The sequence below is a fragment of the Echinococcus granulosus genome, assembly GCF_000524195.1.
Source record: "Echinococcus granulosus chromosome Unknown EG_S00055, whole genome shotgun sequence".
Lineage (NCBI taxonomy): Eukaryota > Metazoa > Platyhelminthes > Cestoda > Cyclophyllidea > Taeniidae > Echinococcus > Echinococcus granulosus.
In genome coordinates, this window is record NW_020170435.1 from 501,911 (window position 1) to 513,019 (window position 11,109).

At 42.7% G+C, this 11,109-nt stretch overlaps 3 protein-coding genes across 3 annotated transcripts in view; 1 reads left to right on the forward strand and 2 right to left on the reverse strand. All coding sequences in view use genetic code 11, as the record gives it.

The window, feature by feature from the left end:
• Window positions 1-229: 229 nt before the first annotated feature.
• EGR_06370 (Homeobox protein Nkx-2.3) lies at window positions 230-3,816 on the forward strand (the record flags this gene model as incomplete). The annotated part of the gene is made up of 3 exons (XM_024495619.1): window positions 230-455; window positions 1,011-1,423; window positions 3,331-3,816. The coding sequence occupies 3 exons, from the start codon at window positions 230-232 to the stop codon at window positions 3,814-3,816; spliced, it is 1,125 nt and encodes a 374-aa protein (XP_024350017.1).
• Window positions 3,817-6,581: 2,765 nt separating this feature from the next.
• EGR_06371 (Peroxidasin) lies at window positions 6,582-7,802 on the reverse strand (the record flags this gene model as incomplete). The annotated part of the gene is made up of 1 exon (XM_024495620.1): window positions 6,582-7,802. The coding sequence occupies one exon, from the start codon at window positions 7,800-7,802 to the stop codon at window positions 6,582-6,584; it is 1,221 nt and encodes a 406-aa protein (XP_024350018.1).
• Window positions 7,803-10,387: 2,585 nt separating this feature from the next.
• EGR_06372 (Peroxidasin) overlaps window positions 10,388-11,109 on the reverse strand; it is a gene marked incomplete at both ends in the record, with an annotated part of 3,486 nt that continues 2,764 nt past the window's right edge. The window contains one exon of the mRNA XM_024495621.1: window positions 10,388-10,422. Within this exon, the coding sequence (XP_024350019.1) occupies window positions 10,388-10,422 (35 nt within the window). The remainder of the gene's footprint in view (window positions 10,423-11,109) is intronic.

The window sequence follows — 11,109 nt, forward strand, 5'->3', positions numbered from 1 at the left end:
CCGAGCGAGGAGGCGTCAGAGAAGGTGGCAGCAAAAATTGTGAGTTTTATGGCGACTAGGTTCTGTTAGTTACTTGGCCGTTTATGGTGCAGGTCTGTGTGCGTGTACACATATGCAGGCATTGCACGCATAGTGGATGGGAGGTAAGGTTAGCCAATAGGCAACCTCGACCAGTCCTCGTGGCCATATAAATAGCACACTAGGTTGAAGTGCTATACACTACCTAACCATGAATTACTACAGTCGGTGTGACTGGTTCTCCACCACTGATCATGTTGCTTTCGACTCACAACAATCACTGCATCAGCTACACCAACCACAGACACAATTCTGGGGACCGTCGATCTCCTCTCCAGGCTATCATTCCACTCTTGATAGTATCGGTGGGATTAACTTTGATGCTATCAACGAACGCGTCACTTCATCATTCGCCAGCGCAAACGAAAGCAAACAAGGTTAGCTATTCTTTCATACCCTCATGGCTCATTTGTCTTGTTCAAACTTAACCAGTAAGGTCAAATAACTTGCTGTATGAACCTGGGAGGGAGAAAAGATAGGAATATTTTTCTCCTAGTTTTAATTGTATCATGAAGTCATTTAGATACATTTCATTATCGCAGTGATTTGAGAGTTACCGCTTTCCATTCCCTCTCCTCCACCCCACCCCGCTCCGCCTTCCACTTTTCTCCTCAGGGCAAAATAATGTATTATTGATTGATCTCCTCAAATTTTACCAATTTTTTCCTAAATTTTGGTGGTTTTGTTAGGAAATTCATTAAGAATGCACTTTTATGGGGTGCAGGAATTTGGACGCTTCAGTAAAACAGTTGTAACTACATGACATGGCGTGGTAAGGTAAGCAAAAGGGGAGAGCTCTAACCCACTCCAATTTTCACTCAATTTCTTTAAATGTTCATAACTTCTAGTTTGACGCTAATTATCTTTATTTCAACAAATGTTTCAGTGAATTTACAAACACCTTCTAGTGTAGGAGGTCATCTTCTATTTAGAGATTCAGTACCTGCCAATAGCTCAACCGCCTTGCTTAAATAAGTCCCACAACTATCACAACGATGAGACTATGATTGGAGACGAGGTGGAGGAGGGCGAAGGCGGCGATGACGATGAGGGAGATGAGGAGGAGGAACATGAAAACGACGAAGAAGAGGAGCAGGAGGAGGTGGAAGAAGAGATTACAGAGCTAAAAGATGTCTCCGCAACAGGCGGTGGAGGCCTATCACAACAACGCCGCAAATCCACCGCTCCACATCCACCCTTTCGATCCACCTCAAAACGAAAACCTCGTATTCTCTTTTCCCAGACCCAAGTCTACGAATTGGAGAAGCGATTTAATCTACAGCGCTACCTCTCGGCTCCGGATCGGGAGCAGCTGGCGCTACAATTGAAGATGTCTTCACAACAGGTCAGTTTACAGAACAAAATTGACTTTTTACAGCGGTTTTGTTTAAACGCGAGAATGATGCCGCCTACCGGATTTGAAAAAAGTAGGTATTTTTAGACTTGTAAAAAAAATAAACCGTCCCAAAAGATGGAGTAACTGGTTCAATTGTGATGAAAACGAGCTAAAAAAACGGCGGTGGGGGAAGGCGTTTCGAAGGTTTTTTAAGCCGGTAGGAGGAGGGCAGTTGGGTGCGGATAGGTGGGTATTCGGGTGAGTAAACGACCTTTGCATTTATTGACATTCCATCCACGCTCCATCTCTCATTCCATTGTCACCACCACCACTACTCATACCTAGGAGTGTAAAGTTTACTGGTCTATTTGCGAACAAATAATACCGATTGCAGATCTATTTGCTCATTCAAATGGGCTGCCTGTTTGACCTTAGAAAAACAAAAAAATTGGCTGTCTTTTCCCCCTTCCCTCTGTCTCTGTGTCGGTGGATGTGACTAGACCAAAAGATTTCCACACTAGATCATAAAGTCTCCCAACCATTTGTTAAACTATAGAAGTCTATTCCTAATATCGCCGACGTCCCATCCATGTTACTGACCGTTTTCGCCCTTACATCTTTTCGCACTACCAACCTTCCTACTATCTGTCTGCCTAACTGATTGACAGAATCCGGGAGTAAAATCAGCCTATCTGTAATAACATGTGTGGTCTTGACTTGCATCAACAATCCATCCCTCCTCCTGTCAACCGATATGTCAATGAGGCATGCAGTCAGGCCGTCCAAATGATTAACAACTTTGACACATGCTGCGACATCCAGCAGGGTCGATATTACTGATTACCCAGTTGGGGAGATAGCAAAATCCATCATGGAAAGAGAAGGAGATGGCGGATCTAATGTAAGACTGTTGGAATTAATCACGTAAGGGTAAGTGGCATCTCTCGGAGCAGGTGGACAGTTGCTTCACATGAGTTTACACCAGCGTTATCGCATGAATAATCACAGATGTAAACTTTTGGATAAATGCATGACTGCTCGGTTGTACTGCGTCCATCCGTAGTGACAGAGAGGGATAGGCCCTTTAAAAGACCCTCCAACAGGTGTTACCATCATATCGCCTCATTCCGCCTCATATTTGTCACTCCATTCTAGTCTACCCCTTTTCTGTGCAGAACGCACACGATTTTTATCATCGCTTCATTTTTTACTACCTCTTACCACCAAAATATGCCCATTTTGGATCAATGTGGTCACTTCCAGGAGCATTATCTCCATTTATTTTATATCTGTTGGAGGAGGTGGCGGGAGAATGGGTATATTGGGGTGCACTTTTAAATTCTCTATTCCATGAGGTGTTGGGCGAAAGAAAGACACCAAAGCTTGTAGTTCCCATGAATAATTTATTGACAACATCAATAAGGTGGAATGTGTGGCACTTCCACACTTTTTCTCGCCTCCCCGTCCTCCATGTCCCTTCTCTGATCCCAAACCTGGTGATCATAGAGCTGGAGGCAATTCTAAGGCTACATTTGACACAATTATATTCAAGAATACAGGTGTATTTTATTATCATTCAGTATTTGGGTGATGTGGCATTAATTATGGGGATGTTAAATGCTATCCAGACGTCTAATGAAGAAAACGCCCCGAGGGGAAGGAAATTTTTATTACCCAATGTTAGGTTAGCCGGTTGGGGATAGCATTGCCCTTTTTTCTGCCCCATCCGCTTTCTCCTCCCAGTCTCGCTCCGCCTTCATTTTCACCTTCTCATCTCACTTTTCCTCTGCATTTTGGATATTACATCAGCCACCTTTGCTCCTTCCTTTCACTCAGACTATTGCAGATTATTTATCTCTTTACGGAGTAGACGTTTTGCCTTTTTTTCTTTTTCTGCTTTTCTTTTTTCCAAACAGGTTAAAATTTGGTTCCAAAATCGCCGCTACAAATTGAAGCGCCAACTTCAAGAAAAGGGTTTAGATCCCGCCATGATTCAGCCATATTTGACACCTCCAACGTATAGGGAGTTTGAGACTTCTCTGCGTGGCTCCGAGGAGGCCTATGAAATTGACGCCTCCAGCAGTGCTACTAAAACTGTCATTAGTACAGCCACAGAACAGCCCCAATGGCAGCCCTATTCAACAATGAGTCCACGACCTTGGTATCGCTTTTCAGAATTCAGGACACCGTGGGTATCAACAGGGTTTGATGCTGGTCCTACATGGTCCAGTTTAACATATGGACGACCGCCTACTCAACACCTTCAACCGGTGCGTCATCAGAATGGTGTATTCTACGAAAAGGAGACTGCTTCTTCCGCCACCAGTAGTGTCTCTGCTGGTCTCGTCACCAGTGCTCTCTCCTGTCAGGAGGGCAGCTTGAGTTGTGAAGGCTGTGCGTAGTTGACGCTAGTCGAGGACTTCTTGGAGTTTTTCAGCTATGCAAAACCACTAAAACCACCCATCCACACACATCCGTTAAAGGGTTTGAGATTTTCTCAGAGTTATTCAATATACGACGATTGTGTACCTCAGTTTGACTTATTTTTTTTTCAAAGATCCCCAAAAGTCCACCCCGCAAATCTGATAACTTTGTCCAAATCCTCCATTTAAATGGTCCGATTAGATGTATGAAGGAATTTCAAAGGACCCACGTCCACCGAAATTGGAGGAGCATTTAGAAGGGTCAAAACGGGAAATATTCATGGCATAGGATAGGCATGAGCTACGCACTAGCCAGGTTGATATCATCACAGGACTGACCCAGCAAGAAGCGAAAATAATTTATAGCCAGGTCAGCCGGGTATGTTGCACGCCGGTGCCGGGCCTTTAATCTCGCTTTCTCTACCTCTCTCACCCCCTCTCGCTCGCTGACTCTCGTCCACTCTCTCAGCAGCCACTTTATTGATGAAACGATGGTGGGTGTAGAATCGGGTAATTTGGGAGAACCAAGGAAGCGAGGGAGGGGAGAGTGCGATAAGGTCAGGACTGGCGGCAACAGGGATGGAAACTTTTATATCATTCACGAGTACTTCCAGAACAGGTGTGTGTGTGTGCGCAGTGTGCGTGTGTGTAAGGATGCGTGTCCATGTACACGGACGTGAAAGTCTGTAATTTCTCCTATCATTAAAACATCCTATTCGTCAGGTGGTGGAATTTAGACTAATACGTTCACTACCACCGTCACGCATATGTGACACCTTTTTTAATACACAACTATGATAATAGGCAATCTTTAAAAGAAGATGAGATAATCACTGTAACATTTCTGCTAGCAGATGAGCTACTAGCAGAACCAGCAGAAGTAGAAGCACATTTCCCCTGAAGTAACATCCTGCAAGAAAAAGGAAAAATTTAGGAGGAAATTGAGACGATTCGCCAACTTTACGACCCTAAAAATTCGGTAGAAATAGGTGGAAAATTTCGTTTACCCCTCCTTTCTCTTAGAAATGACTTAACAGTTAATAGGCGGAGGACTGCACGATAAGGCATAAAATGTTCGGAAAAGGCGGCCCTCTTGACACCTAAGGCGAAGGCATAATAACGCCAATGGAACGCAATAAGAAGTGGTCAAATTACGACTTAATTGTTTTCGGAGAGGAGGGAAAAGGAGGCGGTTTAGACCCTTTTTGCGTTTGTTACTCTCACTGCTGGTTAGTTGTTCACACTGGGGCATGGCTGTAAACAGCCATAAATTTACACCAGCGCAGTAATTAGGTTTCGTGAGAAATTTCTCCCTACTGGTCGGTTTTTCAAACAAAGACTAAAGAAACCACTTTCCCTCATTTGCATTTGAATCTCTTGTAAAGAGGGAAATCATGAAAAAGTTTCAAATATGTCGTAATGATGTTTAAAGCTTCATAATGTTCTTTAAAATCTTCTGTAGTTTTAGTCTAATAGCTTTTCTATTAGCTTCCAGAAATAAATAAAATCTTGACTATTTAGTGGGTAGGGCTGCCTAATCTAAGTGCTGTACATGATGAAAAACCTTTTCCAGAAAAAATAACCTCCTAATCTACTTAAACTTCTCACTTTTTTAAAATTGATTAACTTAAATCTAAATAAGCAGTTTGTGGCACAATTTGTTACAAATGGTAGGCATAACGTGATAAAAAACCGCGTGTCACACATATGTGACACTAAAAGCAGATGGGAATATTAGGCCACGTCCGCATTGATCGATTAGAAAAAAGGATAACTGAGTTCCTAATAAACACGGATGAAGAGTAAAAAACATGAATCATAAGGTCTACATGAAAATGGAACCCCTCAAATTGTCCACTGCACACATTCATCATGTCTCAAGGTCATTGGCGGTGGCAACGCCGGTAGCCAGTTACTACTCTTTGGACTACATTTGATGTGCAGCATGCCTATTTTGATGGTTGGAATGTTTATAGGAATCAGTTAATAACTGTCATCTGTCAACACAGGGTAACAGGCATTCTGAATATCTGTACCAAAATTGTTTTCAAACACTGATCTTACTGGCAGTTTTCAGGGCTTCTGATATCTTGCATCCACTAATCCATTATGTATCCGTCCACCCAAATTGGATCCATCCATATATCCACCCATCCATCTATATATACCGTATCCACTTTATCATCCCATTTTAATCCATTCATCTCGTATCCATGCTTCCATCCTGTATGTTTCCATCCATTATCCAACTTGGTTCCGTTTGTCCGTTTTGCTTCCATCAATCTATCCATTTCATATCCATCCATCATTTTACCACGTATCCCTTCATTCATTCATTCATCTCGTATCTATCCATCCCTCCCTTAATCCATCCATTTATCCGTCTATCCTGTAGCCATTTATCCATTCGGAATCAATCTATCTTCAATTCATCTATCTATGAAACCATCCATTCTCTATCCATTCAATCAACCTGGGTGCATTTATCAATCATTTTATCCGACCATGAATCCTGCATTCTTCTGCATCCATCTATCCATCTTTTTGTTTATATAAGTAGAAATCTTACCCGTCTGCTTAAATAAGGCAAGAGGCTGTAGAAGATGAATCCCTCAGGCAAATAATGACTCCCTACTATTTTCATGAGACTTTCGCAACACCCATATAAAGTGACAAGAAAAGACAGAATGAATCAGGAACTTTTGTGTTTGCATTAACTATTCACTTCTTTTACGACAATAATTCTAGTGCTCAGCCAGTTTCAGTTGATGTTCTCGCAGCTTCAATCGAGCCTCCAACTCCTGTTCCACTTCATCCATGAAGCTCAAAGGTTCCGGTGGTTTGGCTTCACACGAGTCCTCAGAGGGTACACTTCTTCGGCGTCTGTTTAGTGGTTGGTCAAAGTATATACCAATATCGCTGTATGAACCGAAGGATGCACCACTTAGTGAGGGGCATTCCTTCCAGAGAGCAAGGTTGAGTTTAGGTACTTGAGAGCAAGAAACTAGGTCTTTGTGGTTCTTCGGTCTTATGAATGCATCCAGAGGCACTTCGGTGATATTGTCACCATTTTCACAGATTACCCTGGATAAATAACTACCCGCGTCACGAATTTCTGCGAGTTGAGCCGTGGTAAAGAGACCCGGTGATTCATACCAAAGTCGATCTCCAGCCCGAAGTCGCTTGAACTGATCAGCTATGATACAGGCAAATGTGGGACCCATTCGCGCACCAGGTAACACATCTTCCAAGACACCGCCAACGAATAGATCTATGTTTCCTGGATGACCGTAGATAGCACGCAACTCCTCCCTTATAGCCGGATCACGAATCCTGTCAGCGAGATCTTCGAACGAATCCGGCGCTGCAGAGCTTCCAAGACCACAAATCTTGTAGGCATAACTAGTATAGTGCTGTAGGCCATGATCACGTCCACGTTGAATATTCAAGGAGGCCAAATCAAGGGCTAACTGATGTGCCATAGCAAAGAGACGTTCAGTTAATTCAGGGTTCAGAGAAGGCCTTCTAATAATATCGCGAATGCCGTGGAAAAGCAGGCCTCGCAGAATCGGATCCATTCCTCCATCAGTGAGCATTTTGTCGGGAGCAAAAAATGCTTTGTGCAATAGTAGATGGCCTTCCGGGATGGTCTCCCAGTTTTCATTTAGACGGAAATAGATGGGCGGTACCATAGTGTGACCGAAGCGGAAAGCCGCGGTGGCAAACTCATTACTGATTGTTGGATTTACAGAGCTATCATAACCTGGATAGGTCTCACCACCCATCATCTCCATGCCACGTGGACCCAGTACCTTTGGAAGCCAAACACGGTAGGTGATGGATTGCATTAGGGCTCCAACTATCTTTCGCGCCTCGTGGTACAATCGGTCACCCGACCAATGAGGATTAAGGGAACGCAACTCGTCAGCGATGCGATTGTGTTCCCGCATCCAAATGGTGTGCATAGATAGCAACCCGAGATTCTCATTGCTCCGGTGATCACCAGCTTTGAAGCAGGGGACAAAATCCTGTTGTGGGTCTGCTTGACAGTCCACCTAGAAAAAAGCCGAATTCGGTCATTCCTATCAGTCCCGTAAGATTCAGCCAGTTCAGTAGAGGCATGAGCTCTACTCATTCCCATAAGTAATATGATAGGGCATTTAGTCACTCATCAATAGGCCGTTTGAGTGGCGGAAATGCTACAAATGCGGCCGCACATTTATATTTACAAACTCCAGAGTATGGTGGTGGTTTATGCACGGTCCACAGCCTGGGTAGTCAGTCCTGCGAACACGCATTTCGTGTAACCTCCAGCCTAACAAATGTTTTACCTTGCGATTGTCTTCTATCTTCGCAGGTTGTACTTCTGCTTGACAACACGGTCTATAGCCTTTCAGCCCTTCTTGCTTCAACAATAAATCGTTTGCCTTATTGGCAGTTTATTGCGCCATTAAAGAAGACCTGGATCTTCACACTGGTGGCGGTTGAAAGTGATTTGAGCCAAAATGACTGTGTACCAAACCTTTGTAGTACTGTTGGAAGATACCTACTGAAAAGAGAGGCTTATCAGGGCCACACCAACTTGGGATAGTCATCCTTATTTGGTATTTGGTAGTTGAGTAAAACCCAGGCGAAAGACTCAGAGAAGGGGGTCTTCATTCATGTACACGTTATAACAAAAAGTATGCAACTTTAAAATGACCAGCATTTTAGAAGGCCGTTTGGCTTTGTGCAGTAGGAGGGCAGTGATTTCTCCATGCTCAATAGAAAAACCTTGATTACAACGTACTTGCCACTATGCACCATTAAATTTAGATCTTCAATGACCTGGCGGTTCTGTGAGTATTTTCTGAAGCCCTTAGAGAATCAACTACCGTCCAAAGACCAAGAAAGCAGTCTAATTAAAAATAAACCCAAGATTGAGGCAGCTGCGCAATAGTAATTGATAAGCGTCTTACTGAAGGTTTAACGTGGGTTGTTGGGGCTCCTGTGGCTTGCACTTTTACCTGACGGTGCAGCCATCAAACCGTGTTTATAGCCTACCACGAACTGAGCACGTGGATTTCCATACTTCCGTGGCTTTTACGACGGCCATTTTAGGGAATAGTTAGGCTACTTGTCTGGCTGAAGTAATAAATAAACCAAAATGGAAACTCGACAACAAAGAGGGAGATAAACGCTCCTTTTAAAACTAGAAACATTCCATTGTTGCCGATGGTAATGAAGCAGACAAAAATAGAGTTGGTTTGGAGCACTATGTAATAATTCTTTTGTGTAACCAATGAAGACTGTTCACTGAGCATGCCATATTTGCAGGAAAGTTTTCTATTTGGGAGAAAGAGAAGACGTGACGACTGCAAAATGTTAAAATAAAAATTTTTAAAATGTTGTTTGGTTTTTTCGAGTTCGAGAATAAAAGCTAACCCTTCTGGGAAAAATGTTTCGAGACAGTCCAATTATGGAAATAAATAGTTGTACACTGAAGCTGTGGAGGGCACCTTGAATTGAAAGCATGAAATTTTGTTTTGAAGAAATTAAAGAGTGTTGGAACAGAGTGAATGGGGATGGCCTACAGGATGAAAGACATTACGCAGAAAGGAAAATAACGAGGTACTTGAATTAAAAACACCTTGTAATCTAACACGGGAACAAGGCCATTGAAACTGGTTTATCCAAAGAAAAAATGTGTACAAAATACATCCTAACATAAGATCTTTTTCGGTAGTGACTGCTTTAATAGTAAGACTTAAATTAAATATAATAAATTTTAGTAAGATATTCGAAATTCCATTGGTGTAAAATTGGCAAGTTTTTGCCACTCTAACTCGGACCTTTAGGTTTGTTAATTTAAAGAAGCAAGACGAATTTCCAAGCTGCCTGTCACAACTTTTAGGTGAGAAGTGCAAAAGTCATTTAAATAATAACCTTTTTGGTAATTTTGTAGTCAGTTAGAAGAAAACAATGTGCATTTGAAGAAATAGCTGAAATTTACACAGGGTAATTCGAGGAAAATGACCAGATTTTAATGCTACTTTAGGAAACAAATTGAAGTCATTTGCTGAAAGTGTGAACTACGTACTTGAGAAATTTCCACCAGTGCATCTTATTCACGTCAGTACACTTTACCTGATGGACTGAGGAGGCGAGTTAACTTTCACCAATAGCAAACAGGAGTTTATTAGACTCCAATCGTTACAAAATTTTTTTAAAAATTGCATTACAGAACATTTAGAAAAGGTTTGATTTAAAATAATAAAGTATACCACGTCAGAAATGCTTTACATCTGGCGAGGAATCGCTCAAGCGTGGATGTATCACAAGGAGGAGGATACGCACTTTCAATCACTCTACAGAATAGCCAATTTACCAATGTTTACCCTTCTTGTGTAGTTCAGGGGAATGAATGAGTGACTGTCTGACGACCGATTAGTCAATGGTAATAAAGTCCAAGTAAATAACTCGCTTCCTACCTCACGCTCCTAGTGCTGAGCCGTTGCATAAGGCTACTTCCTCTGCCTGTCTGTCCGTTTGTACATGTGTGTGACAGACTTTAGAAGACATCGTTCACTAAGAACCCTCCACTTGCTAAAAGCTAAGCAAATATTCTTCATATTTATCAACTCGACACAAATGGGAGCAACTGAAAGACTTGTGAGAACGGGCTCATCTGCTTCCTCTTCCTCTCGTTGTTTCAGAATGGAAATTTCTCCGAGACCAGTAAATTAGTGGAAAAAAGATTCTATTTACATCCTTACTCCGTTCCTCATAAACCACGGATCGCACCACCCCCAAAACCAATTAGCTGATGAGAGGATTTGTACTTCGTCTAGAAAGGAAAGGCAAAGTCTCTCCACTTAATGACTCTCACCTCCCCTTGACATTAAGACTAGACTATCACATGATTGCATGTGCAATATAACAGACAGCTGGGGAATAAATGCGTGGGAGAGAAGCGTAGGTGGTACGGAGCCAAGGCCTATCTTACCAACTAGAAACATGACGGCAATTTTGTATCTGCAACTCATCAGCAATGCAATATAGGCATCATCTAGGTGAAAATAATTATTGGTATTGACAGCGGTTACCTGCCCACGGATATTGAAGGGGAGGAGCTGCTTCCCTGCGGGGGTGGGCATGCCCCCTCGCAGGTGGCCTTCATCGTAAAGGGTGTCACGCAGTTGGGAGTTCTCAAAATCCTCACTTCCGTACACGTTGGAAGCGTCAAGATAGGCGCTGATCTGATTCAACTGTTCTCGATGCTGTGGTCGTCCC